We start from the raw sequence: 15,740 nt of genomic DNA, 5'->3' as shown, positions 1-15,740 counted from the left end.
ACGCTCTATTAATAGAATGGTTAGCCGGCGCCGTGGCTCAATAGGCTAATCCTCCACCTTGCGGCGCCGGCACACCGGGTTCTAGTCCCGGTTGGGGCGCCGGATTCTGTCCCGGTTGCCCCTCTTCCAGGCCAGCTCTCTGCTATGGCCAGGGAGTGCAGTGGAGGATGGCCCAGGTGCTTGGGCCCTGCACCCCATGGGAGACCAGGAAAAGCACCTGGCTCCTGGCTCCTGCCAGGATCAGCGCGGTGCGCCGGCTGCAGCGGCGGCCATTGGAGGGTGAACCAACGGCAAAGGAAGACCTTTCTCTCTGTCTCTCTCTCTCACTGTCCACTCTGCCTGTCAAAAAAAAAAAAAAAAAAAAAAAAAATAGAATGGTTAACATTCTGGTTTTTGGGGCCCGTGTGTGGTGTAGCGGTGACACCGCCACCTGCGACAGCAGCATCCCACAGGGGATGTGTCCCAGCTGCTCTGCTTACAGGCCAGCTCCGCTAATGGCCTGGGGAAAGCAGAGGGACCCTGCCACCCATGTGGGAGACCGGAGGAGGCTCCTGGCTCCTAGCTGCAGCCTGGCCCAGCCTGGGACTTGCAGACATCTGGGGAGTGAACCGGCGGGTAGAAGATCAATCCCTTTCCCCACCCTCCCCCGCCCCAACTCTGACTTTCAAAATAAATAAGTAAATCTTTTTCAACTTTTTTTTTTGAAATGTACAAGTTCTATTATTTTCTAGCTCCCCCAGTGATAGGATCAACACTGAGTGTCGGGACCCTGAGCCCTACCCGCCCAGGCTGCACCTGGCCTCCCTCTGCCCGCGGCTTCTACTCTGATGAACGCTGCCTCTCCTGGCCTCTCCCTGAGGCTTCCCCAGAAAGGGGCTGAGAGGTGGCACCTTGGTCCACAACATCTCAGAGACACCCGTGCCCTGGTGGCCATGGAGGGCGCAGGCGTCCACCCCGAGCCTGCGAGACCCCTGGGGATGGGGCCGGGCTGTAGAGAGTGGAACAAAGGCCCGCCAGCTGGCAGCACTTCTGTCAGCAGGTGACCTGACAGCCGAGCCCCCAGCTGAGGGGGCGTGTGTGGGGACAGCAGCTCAGAGGACGGGGTCCCTGACGACAAGGCCAGCTCCGGCTTCTCTGGGACACAGAAGCACTTGGTGTGGCACCGTGGCTAGTGATGGCCTGCGGCCAAAGGACCCGCCGCAGGTCACAGGCCGCGTTTGCTTAGAACACCAGACTTCCCCGCTGTTGCACACCGTTTATTGAGAAGTTTCCAAGTTAAACGTGGGTATCTCCCCTAGGGCCGCTCCCGCATGCGCACTACCACACCCTCGTTGCTGCTTCCCGTTTCCGTGCTCACCACACGTTCCTGCGAGACATCGGGGTCAAAGCCCCACCGTCCGCTAAGACCAAGAGGCGGCAGAGGAACATAGCAGTCTCACTTCTTCCTCTCACCACAGGCCGTGGACGCAAGGTGAAGGGGCGAGCACGTTCCCTTCGTCCACAGCCGACTTCCCAGCGTTCGTTCTTCCTCCTCCAACGTGAAAACCTGAAGCCGGTTCACTCACCACTCGAACTGCTGCTCCTCCATTTCTCTTCCGAGTGGCTGGGCTGGACATGCTTTCCCTTCAAAGCTGACTTTCACACCCTCAAGGCTGGCAGAAGGCGGTCACCTGCTTACAGCTCGCGACGGGCAAAGCGACCACACAGGTGCAAACGATGCTTTCGGTTAGCAAACTTTTTGTAAAAAAGTAGTCATGCGTCAGTAAGGAGCCTGCACGTGCTCCTGACGCAGAATTCCTCTGAAGGCGGTGGCAGCTGTGAGAGAAGGCACTTCGTGCTACATCCAGGGGGCCTCTCCGGAGAGAACAGCACGGCTGCGGGCGACCGTCATGGAGGGCTGTCCCCAGGAAGGCACCTGCAAAGGAGAATTCTGTGGTCGTGATTCCAAGGCAAAATGGCTACTTCAAGTTGGGAGAGGAGAAACACTGAGAGAGAGCGGGAGAGACAGACAGTGGGCTGCCCGGGGCTCGAGGCGTGAACTCTGCGGGACCCGCCGGCCGGCTCTGACTTCCCACGGGCTGTTCCCTCTGAGGACGTCACGGGAGCAGGAGCAGCACCTGTGCCCTGCCCGGGCTGTCCTGGCCGTGTGCCCGGGGACCGACCGGGCTCCTGTGGGTAGCACCTGCAGGCACTGCCGCGCCAGGGCAACACCTGCCACGGGGATTTTCTGGAAGCGCGAGTTCCCGTGGGATGCAGGCTCCTTGACAACGCCACTGGCAGCAGGGCCTTGGAAGAGCAACGGCGGATGGGGCTGGTGCCCCCCGACCTGACATTCAGAAAAGCACGAGTGTCTCAGACGGACAGGAGCTGGGAGCTACACGGTGGACTGTCTTGATCCTAGTACCATAAATAAAGTGCACCATGAACGCAGGCTGAACCAGCACTCGCCCACGGCCGACGCGGGGGAGAAGCCACCGCCATCAGCCTGAGGCTGGCGGGCCACCTTCAGCCAGGGTGCCGGCTGCTGAGACTCTGACTATTGCTTTATTGTCGCGGAACTGCGGAACTTTGGCTATACACAGAGCAATACTCGCGGGCTTGGCAAACAGCGTTGTCGCAGCGTCCCAGGACTGGCTGATACCCTGTGAGAACCCACGACACTGATCGTGGTGGAGGACGATGCCTCCCCCGCATCCTGACGCGCTCAGGGAACTCCAGGCTCCTCCGCACCGCTCGGCGGGGCCCGGAGGCGGCGCTGAAGCAGGACAGCTGTGTGCGGCTGACGCGGCAGGACGTTCTGTCTTTGTTCTCAGAGGCACGCGGGAGGATCACATCGCAGGAACTTTACTATGTACACCGATGGGCTTCGCCGCTTCGCGGAAGCTCTTTCTAGAGTGTGGGAGGAGACCACGACGTTGTACCGAGAGCTCTGGCCATCCAGGACCCCGGGCCCAGGGCTACTTGGCTGCTTTCATGTAGGAAGGGATGGCCCCCCTTGCAGTCAGGCCCTCGAAGCGCTTGTAGGTGTAATTGATGAAGACCCAGTCTTTGTTCTTGTAGTCGGTCTCAGGGTGGTTACTGGTGGCCACTGGGGAAGAAACAGACGTGAGAGCGGATTTCACTGCCTTACTCAACAAACCACTGGGCCCAGCGCACAGGACATCCTGCGCACTCGCCAGACTCTATGTGGAAGGGCTCTCGTTCTCTCTGTGGCTTCTCTACGTTTGCTTGCCTGTGTCCTTTGAACATCACATTTATTCTCAAATGCTTTTCAAGTTTTACCTTTGCATTCCTGCCGTTTCACATTCTGACTCTTTGAATTTAACAACACAGGCACGGAGCCGTGCGGCTCCCACCAGCGGCGGAGTGCTCCAAAGGCAGGGCGTGTGCTCACTTTCCTTCAGCCAGGGCCCCCCGCTCCCCCCAGCAGCACTGGGAATCCACTTAGGAGGGATCCGGAGAACGGAGCGCCTCGCCACCTCCTCCGCCCGGACTTGTGAGCATCACCCCGAGCGGAGGGGCGACGAACGTGCTTAAGAGGCAGCAGCGGTATTACCTGTTGGTTTAAGGATATCAGATTCTGGAAACTCGTCGAAATTTGAGGTATCATCAATGCTTTTGATTTCAATAGATATCGCAGCAGGTCTCTCCCTGCCAAGAACAGACACGCCACAGTTACTATGGTTAATAACTGCGTTGCTTCCACAAAGATCCCTGGTCCGACGCGGGGAAGGCCTCTCACTGGCGGGAGGCGTTGCTTTTCTCTGAATGCTGACCAACCAAGTCAGCCGACTGTCTCCAAACCAAATACATGGCAAAGGTGGAACTGCAACCAGTCATTCACAACTGGAAGAAGTGATACTGAGGAGCTAAAACTCAACCTTAACGCGCTCCCCCTCCCCTGAGGCCTGCCTGACTACTGCGCGGGCAGGGAAGCCAAACCCTGCGGGATCCCCTTGTGTGGGGCTCCGCGCTCCTCCCACGGGAGTTACCATCAGTAGAGAGGCCAGGCAGAAATCACAAGGGTGTAAGTCGAACACAACGAGAAAAGAGAGGACGAATTCTTCACCTTCTGGTTAGCAACCAATGAACGCTGAGGAAGGCAGCCGGGCTATGACGGGGGCCAGGTGCTCCGGGCCAGGGCCGCACCCTGCCACCCCCGCCGTAATAACCTGCACTGCCCCTTCCCAGCTCCCGGACCACCTTCTCCCCAGTCCTCCTTCCGCTCCTCCCTCCCCTGTCTCCCAGTGAGAGCCTCTGCCGTGGAGGCAGGGGCAGTCCTGCCGGGACCCTCGGGGTTGCAGAGGCCGCCGAGTTCTCTGTAGAGAAAGAGGGCAGTGTGCTTCTTAGATGCTCCCTTCGCCGGGACACCAGAGGTCGCCTCACTGTGTGCAACACCTCATGGTACGTGAGCAGGACGCTGGACACCAAATCTGTACCATGAGCGAGAACCAGGAACAGACACTACATGTCTAAGAAGCGAATGCTGGTCTTTCCAAATTGGTAGCAAGCAAACTAGACTCTGAAACAACCCAGGCAGTTTCTACATGGGTGTACCTGATGTGTTCCCAGTCAACGCCTTCAAAAAAAGAATTACATTTGATTTCCTCAACTCCTGGCGCTCCAATTCTGTGTTCCCACTCACAGCAGAATCTGGAAGAGACAGAGGCCTTACCTTCAGAAAGAGAAAAAAAATAACCTTTCTCTTTCTCTCTCTCTCTCTTTTTTTTTTTTTTTTGAGAGGAAAGGGAAGAAGCAAAGGTCCACTCAGGAGATAAAGTTCAATGCCAAAGAGTCTTGGTAGGGGCACTAAGGATGTCCTCAGATACCTCAAAATTAGATCCTTGGCTTTCTCAGAGATGGGAACTTCCGGAGGAAAAGTCAAAGTTTCTTTCCAGTTCATCACCTTCTTGTACGTCTCCTGAGGGGTCTCAGAACAGAAAGGTGGGTAGCCTGTAATAAAAAAGGAACTTGGGAGATTTTACGCCCCAGCACTTTCCAAAATCTGGCTGAGAGGCCTCTCAAGCACGAGTCTGTGTCTTTAATGACTCCTGGGTTGCACTCTATGGCCATTCCTCCAGGACGTGGCATGAGTTCCACTCGTCCCAGAAAACGCCGAGCCAGCTTCTCTATGGCCATTCCTCCAGGACGTGGCATGAGTTCCACTCGTCCCAGAAAATGCCGAGTCAGCTTCTCCTCCCCCCCCAAACTCCTAAATGCTCCTGGTGCCACTAGGAAGCCAGCCAACAGCTGGAGCTGGAAAAAGGAAGACTTAGGGAGGGTTGCAGATGTGGTCATCACCACGCCCAAAGGAAAAATGAGGACAAACTAATGACTCCATTCTAGGACTATCCTTAAATGCCGAGAGTGCCAAGCAAGCTAAACAAGAAACAAGCATAGGTTTTTTTGAAAACTACAGGGAAGAGGATAAACACTACATACCCTGTCACCCCACCTGCCCTCCACACAGGGTATGTCTACCTACACAGCCATCAGTCCAATACCCGGCCACGACAACACAGCCAGCCAGACTGCACAGCCAGCCATGCATGGGACTCCAATACACACTCTCCTAGCTTTCAGTGGTGCATGGCTACCCCCATCTACAGAGACACACCATCCAAGCAAGAGAGAGGCCACAGGGTTCCATGCTTCAATGGCTTGGAGAGAGAAAGAGGGGAGCAAGTTAGAAGAGCGGGGAAACACCCAGTTAAAGCTCTCTGCACACAGCGACTGTCTGCTACGTGCCAGTGACTAAAAGAGCTGCTAGGCGGAGAGGAGGAAAACACGGAGAAAGGAAAACACAACAAAGGATCAGCAAAGCAGCCACAGGGCGCCAGCAAGCTGAGGACACCATGGATGCATGCGATTCAGAGTGGTCTACCTGGGAAACTTCACTTTGAAAGACAAGGGAGAAGTGTTCAGATCAGCCCCGCTGAGACAGTCTAGCTTCAGCATAGCAGTCCTTCCTGGGTGCACAGAGAGAGTCCTCTGAAAGCATGCGACTTACCGATGAGCATCTCATACATGATCACCCCAAGCGACCACCAATCACAGAGCTTGTTGTACCCGGTCTGCATGAACACCTCGGGAGCAATGTAGTCAGGAGTGCCTACTGTGGAGAAGGCCTGAAACATGTACCACACGTCAGGGAGGCCCAGCCAGGCAGGAGGGTGCCCAGAGTCCTGTCCTAGAGACCGACGCTGCAAACGCCACCTGCAGCTAGCCCCACACTAAGCAGCAGGACTGCCCAGCAGCCTCGTGGCACGCTTGATTTGTCAGAGCACTTTCCAAAATGAACACTAAAGCTTTGTTAGTGAGGTAAGAGACACTTCCTCCATCTATCTAAAGCTCAAGTGATCTAGGAAGGTATTCATGATTTATTGAACATCCTTTAAGTACCAGGTTCTGTAACAAAACTTCCACAAGGAGGACTTGTAGCTCAACTTTGCAGATAAAAGAACATGACCATCAAAAAGGCTCTGCTGCAGGCCTCAGGCCCAGCTGAGTGGCAGAGCCCAGTGGTAAATTAAGTATCTCACTCCAAATAACCCCTCTTCCCACCATGTATGTGCTCTAAGAAAATCATAAAAGGAATCGTTTACTTTTAAAAGCTACCTACATCCTACAGGTCAAACATTTATATACCAAACTTGGTCATTTCTGTGAACACTTATTAAAGGGGCATATTCCAAATTCTCGTATTCTACGCTAATGCACCGAGAGGAAGTGCAGCCAAGGCCTTCCAATGCACGTAACACTGTGGCCATGTGCAAGGCTCCAACCTAGGTGCTTTACATTTTACACAACTTCTACAACTAAACACCACAGCTGGGCAGTCTTTTTAAAGCGTTTATTATGACCCGTCACAAGCACACAGAGAAAAGCACAGACGGTACAACATACTTGTGCCCGTTACTCACAGTGAAGAGTTAACAATCTCCTGTGTTTATTTCAGATCATTTGTCTTTTAAAAAGAAACAAAACCACTGAACCTATGAAAGGTCTGACCCATCTAACCCCCCTGCCCTCCCAACTGAAAATAACAACTGTCCTCAAGTGGCTGTGTGGTTCTTGTATGAATACACTCAAAAATAACGTCTTTCTTCTTATACATTTATATAAATAAAGGACTTCTTATTCTGTTTCACTTTTTTAAATTCATCATTAAGGTTTTAAGACTCAGTCACTTTTCTGCTGTATACCATTCTGCTCAATGAATCACGATTGTTCTTGTCCACTTCCGTTGCTTCCAGTGTGCACCTGAGCAAGCACGCCTAACGCCTCCTCGACACTGCCGGTACCTGCACCTCGGCGTACACTGGGGACGCTCTGTAGTAGCACTGCTGCCTCTTGGGTCATGGGCAGCTCAACTGGATGAGCCATCTTCCAACTGTCCTCCCAAGTGCTTGTGCCTATTAACTAGCCCTTCAGGGATGAGCTCCAGGTGCTCCACATCGCACTAACACCTGGACCTGTCCGATTTTAGAGTTTACCAATCTGAGGAACATGAAATGGGATCGCTCTGTTTGAATTTGCATGTCGCTTACTCCTACCAATAGGTCAGCAGGCTGTTCTGGCCTTTTTCTGTGAATCCCTGTTCAGATCCTTTGCCCATTCGTTTTTTTCAGTTGTGTTTTTTTTCTTATTGACTCACAGAAATGCTTTATGAACTGAGGACATTCATTCTTTAACATTTTACATACTGCAAATACCTTCTCCCAGTCTGAGGCTTACTATTTGTATCGTGACCTTTTTAAATGAAGTAAGATTTGTCACCTAGCAACAAAAATTCTATCACACACATGCATGTGGGATGATCACATTCTGAAGCACAGCAATGAAAAGGAGCACCCATGAGTTCAAGTGAAGAGCCACACCAGTGCTGGGAACGCCGCGTGCGCCTCTCCCCAGCCCACCCCCACCCAGCCCTCCCACTTGTGGCTACGCTCAATTTCATCTGTACCTTTTACTCCTTTAAAAAGTAAATTTAATTTTGCCACAAGTATCTCTCGATGAAACCTTAGTTTTTATTTTTGCACTTTGTAAAATGGTATTGTTCTATGCAGTTTCACAACATCTAATGTTTCGTCTCAATGTTATGTTTCTAGAACTCATCCATGTTGTCACATGCATGTCACTGCAAGTTCGGTAACTGTCACTTCTGTATTTTATTTCAGAATGTAACCATTTCCCTGTAGATGGACCCTGGGTGATTTCCAGTGTTTTTGCTATTATGAAAATGCAATCAATACTCCTCCATGTTTCCTGGTTCACATGTGCAAGGAGGTTCTTCAAGGCCTATGAGTAAGGGGAGAATTGCGCGACTGACGGGTGTTCACATAGATCCTGCAGGGCAATTTTGAAGGAGTTGTACCACGTGGCTTGCCTTTGTTTGTCTTTTGATATACAGAAAGTTATTTTTCCATTAAAGTAGAAATACAAGCCAAGTTTTTCTTTCATGATTTGTACTTGTGTCTTATTTAAAAAATCCTTTTCTTACTCAAACATCATAAAAACATAGCCTTATATTTTCCTTCTAAAATTTTTAAAGTTCTGTTCTCCAGATAAAATTGACTTTTGTATATGCTATAATGTAGGGATCCATTTTTTCCATACAGATACTCATAGCTGTTTTATTAAATACAAATATTAAATAACATAAATATCAGGGCTTTTTTTAACTTTCAAGTCTGACCTATGGATTGGATCGTCCCAAGAGGCATACGTAGTTTTATTCTTATCACACAGGTAAAAAGCTATAGATCCTCTTTAAATTAGAGAGATCTATTCCAGCAAAGATGAATACTAAGTAAATCTCATTTGTTCAGAACTTCTATTACAAAACCAGAGGTCAACTGCCGCAGGAAGAGTTCCTGCAAGACACCTGAGCGTTTAAAACAAAACCTCTTGGATTTACACAGCATGGCGGAGCGCAGGCTCGAGCCCGAGGGAGAGCACCGTAGCCACTCGGGACCCGAGTACCGCCTGGGCGCTCACTCTCGCCTCACCGCCCACGCTCTGCACTGCCTGCACCAGCTGCAGCCTTTCCACGCCGGGGCTGCCCCTTCTCACGGCAGCGGCCTCCAAGTCCAACTCCGCCACCTGTCCCCTTCTTTTTCCTTCTGTGGGCTGAGTGTTTATAGTGTCACTTAGAGCTGCAATTGGGAAGGGGTCTGTTGGCTAATGGTCATTTCAACCACAGGACGTGTTCTAGCCGTATGATTTCGTTTTAGAGTTTTAGAGGAAATAAAGTAACCTAGCTTACTACTTTATCACTCCTATAAATTCTACCTTAAAGATAAAGCAAACTGACAAAGATCAGATGCCTATATGTTCACCATCTCTCACTTTCCTGGTCTAATAACTTCAAGCTGAGGCGTATCTATCACCTGATCAGTCACTGAGGCTCAGGGCGACCAGCACCTCTTAAGTTCAAACTTTGCAATGCAGTGGTACGTAGCCAAGGAGTGAAACCGAAGTCCTCACTTCTTCCAGGGATTCTCCATGAACTAACAAGTAGTATGCTGGGTAGGCAACTACACATCTCAGGCTTACCCAAGACCAGCACATTTATGCTACACATTAACTAGTGCCCATCTTCTACTGGGTACCAGCCAAACCTGATCACTCACAGAAGGTCAAAGTAACGTGGAAATTACATGTAGAAGACAGAAAAGTGACTATTTTCTTTAAGTTAACACTCAGTTTTCTGTTTCTACTGTGGCTAGGACAAAAAGTTAAGAACCCTAGTCACAGCACCAGGGTTTTCAAGTTTATTCAAATTCTCAAAGATTTCACTTAAACTACGAAATGTCACTTAACTCCAAATATGGACATAGTGACACCTCCTTCATTATGGTTCCTAGCAAACCTGGCCCCGCCCCCTGAGCACAGAGCTTCTGTCGAAGTCTAAGGACAAGGTGAGGAACTGAAACACTCTCCAAACAAGTGGCAGCACAGGAACGAGAGGTGAAACCCAGGACTGCTTTAAAAAGGACAAAGCGTCACAGAAGCTTTCTTCCCTTGCCTTAGCTTCCAAAGCACAGTTTCCCAACACTGCGGGAGCTCTCACTCCCGACAGTCTCCTCAGTGGAGGATCCCAATCTCCACAGGAGAATCACCTGGAGTCTAAAAACTCAGCTATCCAGACGGTACCTCAGACCAACCGAACCGGAATCGCTGTGGGTGGGACCCGGACATCAGGCTGGTCCCAAGCTCCCCAAGTGATTCTCATGTGTAGTCACATTAAGAACTACTGCTCCAAGGGAGACGTAGCAGAAGCATGTGACCACAAATGTTCCTGATGCCCCTAGCCCTCAGTGATCTACGGAAACAGTCTGTGAACCACAAGCAGCAGTTAGCAGTTTAAAAGACTGTCCGAGCTCCAAGGGAAAGGAGACTGTTGGGACTAATCATCCGAAACTGCAGTACCCCCAAGTTCATGTTATAAAACACATCAAAGATTCATTTCCATCACCGCACCCTGAAGGCATTTACTGAATGCCTCTCCTAGGGCCCAGGTTTAATATAAAAAACCGTAATACTCAAAGTCTGAGACCCAATGACAAGCTTCAAGCAAATTTTTTAAAAAATGTCTTACTTAAACAGTCCCACAGGCTTCCATCTTCACTTAACATTGACATCTACTTCCTATTGACCTACTAGGTGAGTTAACGGAGAACTATAAATCAGTATTTTACTAAGAGGCCTTGCTGAAATATAACACTGGGCAAACCTGCCAAATTAGACTGTACATGCGGACATGCAGAAGTACTATTTCTAGACAATACAAGTGTGCATGGTCATCATTCTGACATACAACATGCATGTTATACTTCAGCATATTTTTCTCCAATTTTTATTACTAAGTACTTTTTCTCATCGCAGAGAGACAGGGTGGGACAGATGAAATGAAGAGTCTAGACTTCCTGAAGTGGATCAAAGAGGCAGGGCCGGTGCTGTGGCATAGTAGGCTAAGCCTCTGCCTGCAATGCTGGCACCCATATGGGCGCTGGTTTGAGTCCCGGTTGCTCCACTTCCAATCCAGCTCCCTTCTATGGCCTGGGAAAACAGCAGAAGAAGCACTTGGGCCCCTGCACCCATGTGGGAGACCTGGAATAAGCTCCTGGCTCCTGCTGGCCCAGCTCCAGCCATTGAGGCCATTTGGGGAGTGAACCAATGGATGAAAGACCTTTCTCTCTGCCTCTCCCTCTGTCTGTAATTTTACCTCTCAAATAAATAAATAAGTAAAATATTTTTAAAAAATTGTAAGAAGCAATACTGAAAGTCCCAGGTAAGTATTTGCAGTCAGTTTCATTGTGGGACCTCCAACTTAAATGTTACCCCTTCACCACCACAAACACGGGGAACAGGTAAAATATGAAAGAAAGGTACTGTTACCAGCCTGAGAGCTCAGAATGAGATCTCCCATTGAGAATATCACAATCAAACAACCTAACATGATCTACCCTTTTGGTGTTATCAACATAAACACAGCATCCTATTAAGGTAATCTTAAAAGCAAGGGATATGATGCAAGTATTCATCAAATACAAATTTATGTGCATTTTAAAAAACATATTCATACTTGGCTTGTAGCACTTCAAAACCCACAGATATTACTTACTAGTTGACGTCTATTTCTTTTCCAGGTTTCTGCTTTCCTCTTGGAATTCATATTCTGGAATGCTAAAAATAGAGAAAACAAGTTCTAAATAAAGTTCAGGCAGGAATGTTTACTGCTTTCTTGGGCTCCAGTTCAAGTCATAATGAAATTCTAAAGTCTTGCTTTTCTACCCATATTTCAAAAACTCTGAATGACTCATTTCCTTGCAAGTCTTTAAGTCCAATCAGAGGTTCTAAACCATTAACTACAAGAATCAACACAGTGAGAGTGGCATACAGCGCCTCTATGAGGACTGAGTGGGCTAAGGGGACACGGGCCTGAAGTGAACCTAAAACATTCACAATTTCTCAAAAGCATCATCAAATTTCCAAGAGCAGTCAGTTGTTATATACTCAGGGACTTCTGAATGTATGGCCCGTTGACATAAACTCCTCTGGGATGAACTGTCAGTTGTTCTTCATAGTTCTCAGTGATGTGAAAGTGCTCGAGCAGAAGGAAGCACGGAGGGGACAGGCATCGGCTCAGGGGTTAAGACCCCGGTTAGGATGCTCTCAGTCCATTTGGGAGTGCCTGGCTTGGAGGCCTGGCTCCACACAAGAGCCTAACTTTCTGCTAATGCACACCCTTGGGAGGTAGGGCTTGCTAGAGGCTCAAGTGTTTGGGTCCCTGTCACCCACATGGGAGACGAGACGTGAATTGAGTTTCCAGCTCCCTGCTTCATTCTGGCCCTACTCAGCTATTGTAATGTAAGCATTTGGGAAGTAAACTAGCAGCTAAGATCAATCTTTCTCTCTCTCTCTCTCTCTCTCTCTTGCTCTCTCTGAAGGAAGGAAGGAAGGAAGAAGGGAGGCACTGAGGATAAATCTAGTCTGGAGCTGTTTCCAGGACTTTTTTCTTGACTGCTTCTGCTTGCCTCCCCCACATCCGTCTCCAGTAACTTTCCCAGGAGGGATTGAAAGAAACGCGCTTTTCAACAGCTGCCTTAACACATCTGATAGCACTCATCTTGCCCCCCTGACAATACAACCACAGGCAAATCTTGGAAGGTATTTTTATTCTCTAAAAAGTCTGGTTGTGAGAATCTCCTATCTGTCCTACGTAATGCAGTTACCAAGGAAATGGCTCTTCTAGGCTCAGTTAAGGAAAAGAGGCCAGCATTAGGTTCACACTTACTGAAATCACTGGGCAGGCTGTGGTTCAGATTCCTGTAAAATTCTGTCCTATGTGCTTTTTTCAGTCCTGTGCAAAGACCAAAGTCAGAGAGTTTCACATGGCCCTGTGGGGAGGAAGCAGCGAGGTGATGGGTGAACATTCTTAGATGTAGAACAGAACATTATCTTCTGATCCTTTCAGTCAGTATTCATTACATTTCTATTGCCATACTACTCTTAAAAAATTCTACTAGAAGCCAAAAACATGGGACAGCAAATAAATTTTTAAAAGATCATCCAAATCCTACTATACAAGGGAAATTATTTTCATTTTTATGTACATCTTTCTTTTTATCCAAATAGAAACTTGTAAACATAGTTGAATACTCCATAACATCTACAGACAATTTTACTACTTCCTTAACTGAACTCAAATATTCTTGTTTCTACACAGGACTCCATATTACCATTTTTAATGTCCACACAACAGTCAATCGACTTAGCACATCGTTGTTTACCTAACCATCTGCCTAATACTAACTACCTTGCTGCATTTTAAATTCTTTGCTCTCAAGTAACATGGATAAAGTATTCTATGACAGAGAGGGTCTATATTCCCATCCTTAACTGTGTAAGATACAGAGGATGAGCTTAATAAATGGTGGTTAAATGATGAGTAAATGAACAAATCTGTTCTTGTAGCTTTTTCTCCTCTTAAATTATTTCACTGAGATGAATCCCAAGGACTAAACTATTTCAAAGACAAAGCAAATGAATATTACTGAATAGTTCTTACTAAGTTTTGCCATACCATATTCCAGCCATAAGTCTCTGACTATGAATTTTTATCAAGGAAAACTCAGACCTCCCATGAGCCATGCGCCACGATCAGGGGATTTATTGTGCTGGCTCATTTGTAGCTCTTAAGCCGCACATCACAGATTCAAGCATTCACTGGCTTGCTGGAAAAGCGGCAGAACCCAAGGCAGAAATCAGCCCATGCTCTTCCCCTCAAGCCAGAACGGTTTTTCTTCTCTAAACCCTCTCTCTAATCTCTTCTGGAAAGTGAAAATGATGACATCTTCCGGCAGAAATAAGAATTAATGTACACAGGGCTCCTCACATAGCGTCTGGCACATAACCAGCTCTAAGAAAGCAGTAGGTGTTCTTGTGGTTGTAGACGGGAAGGTGAAATCAAAAGCAGAAGAGGGAATCCTGGTGTTCAGGGAAATCCCTGCTCGAGGTCACGCCAGCAGCAGCAGGTGGCCTAGGTTTAAGCCCAGTGACTTTAGTGGTCCTGCCTTGACGCCACCTTTTCCAGGACATTCTCAGGCTTGAACATACACACATCCCAGAGCACGAGGCCACAGGAAGCCTGCTCAGACGGTCAGGCTTCATTATGTTTCTCCCATTACCTTTGGGTTGTGTGTGTATGTGTACGTACAGCAAGGTAAACTGCCAAACAAGAACAGCTTTGAGCCTACTAAGTTAGTATGTTTTTTTCTGATTTGCAAAAAACGTGTTCTACCAGTCAGGAAAAAATTTAATTTATAGTTCTCAGGATTATACGTTTTGCCTAAGAACCCTAAGAGAAGAGATATCTTAAAAAGCAGTACCTAGGCCGGCGCCGCGGCTCACTAGGCTAATCCTCCGCCTTGCGGTGCCGGCACACCGGGTTCTAGTCCCGGTCGGGGCGCCAGATTCTGTCCCAGTTGCCCCTCTTCCAGGCCAGCTCTCTGTTGTGGCCCCGGAGTGCAGTGGAGGATGGCCCAAGTACTTGGGCCCTGCACCCCATGGGAGACCAGGATAAGTACCTGGCTCCTGCCATCAGATCAGCGCGGTGCACCGGCCGCAGTGCGCCAGCCGCAGCAGCCATTGGAAGGTGAACCAACGGCAAAGGAAGACCTTTGTCTCTCTCTCACTGTCCACTCTGCCTGTCCAAAAAAAAAAAAAAAAAAAAAAAAAAAAAGGCAGTACCTAAAGCAAATGGTATTCAAGTCTAGACTTTCAGGGACTTCTTTAGCTATTCTGAGTATACAGCAGGACCGCAATACTTCTGCATTTTCACTATTACAATCTACATCACTGAATACATAAAGGAGCTTGCTTATGACAACATTTTACACTAAGTCTGAGTTAGCATATTATAGGGGGCAAATCTGCATCTCCTCTTCAGCTAGACTGCATTCCCAAAACCTTGGCCTTCAGTACATTTGCTGAGCCTGAATGTAGACTACAGGAGGACAACTAAGCCAAAACCAGGACACCTAAATCTAAAAAACACACAAGGTAGGGGTAGGGCCTTGTTAAAAATATTTATGCACTTGGGGCTAGTGTTGTGGCATAGTGGGTTAAGCCACAGCCTGCAATACTGGCATCCCATGAGGCTGCTAGTTTGAGTCCCAGCAGCTCCACTTCCAATCTAGCTCCCTCCTAATGGCTTTAGAAAAGCAGCAAAAGATGGCCCAGGGTTTTGGGCGCCTGCACTCATGTGGGAAACCTGGGTGAAACTTCAGGCTATGGCCTGGTCTATTCCCCAGGCACTGCAGCTATCTATGGAGTCATCCAGAGGATAGATAGCTCTCTCTCTGTCTCTCCCTACCTGTCTGTAAGTCTGACTTTCAAATAAATTAAAAAGTCTTTTATATATGAACTTATGGTATTGAAAAATATATTCTACAGCATTTTTCTTTTAAAATATTTAAAATATTTCAAATACAGAAAAATATATAAAGTTCAATGAGCAAACACAGATTTAGCAATTCTTAACATTTTGCCATATTTACCTCATATGTGAGTATTTTATACATATATACACAATTATCTTTTAAAGTAGGGGTAGATATATGATTATTACATAATGTAGGATTCATGACAAAGATCATAAAATGAGGAAAGAAGAGTCTATTATGATGTAAGGGGTAAGAGATTCATTCATCAAAGTAGCATTAACATTTTAA

General features: G+C 48.2%; 1 protein-coding gene across 3 annotated transcripts in view; it reads right to left on the bottom strand.

The window, feature by feature from the left end:
• Positions 1-1,240: 1,240 nt before the first annotated feature.
• The window catches only part of STK38 (serine/threonine kinase 38), a 40,102-nt gene continuing 25,602 nt past the window's right edge, over positions 1,241-15,740 (bottom strand). For all 3 annotated transcript variants that reach the window (XM_008262841.4, XM_002714665.5, XM_070074143.1), the window contains 7 exons: positions 12,803-12,905; positions 11,630-11,691; positions 6,011-6,128; positions 4,830-4,953; positions 4,558-4,653; positions 3,557-3,651; positions 1,241-3,088 (listed from right to left, as the gene is read on the bottom strand). In XM_008262841.4, coding sequence (XP_008261063.1) covers positions 2,958-3,088; positions 3,557-3,651; positions 4,558-4,653; positions 4,830-4,953; positions 6,011-6,128; positions 11,630-11,691; positions 12,803-12,905 — 729 coding nt within the window. In that variant the 3' untranslated portion in view covers positions 1,241-2,957. The remainder of the gene's footprint in view (positions 3,089-3,556; positions 3,652-4,557; positions 4,654-4,829; positions 4,954-6,010; positions 6,129-11,629; positions 11,692-12,802; positions 12,906-15,740) is intronic.

The sequence above is a fragment of the Oryctolagus cuniculus genome, chromosome 5 (assembly GCF_964237555.1).
Source record: "Oryctolagus cuniculus chromosome 5, mOryCun1.1, whole genome shotgun sequence".
Classification (NCBI taxonomy): Eukaryota; Metazoa; Chordata; class Mammalia; order Lagomorpha; family Leporidae; genus Oryctolagus; species Oryctolagus cuniculus.
The sequence above is the reverse complement of the archived record's forward strand: the minus strand, read 5'-3'. Positions and strand labels throughout refer to the sequence as shown.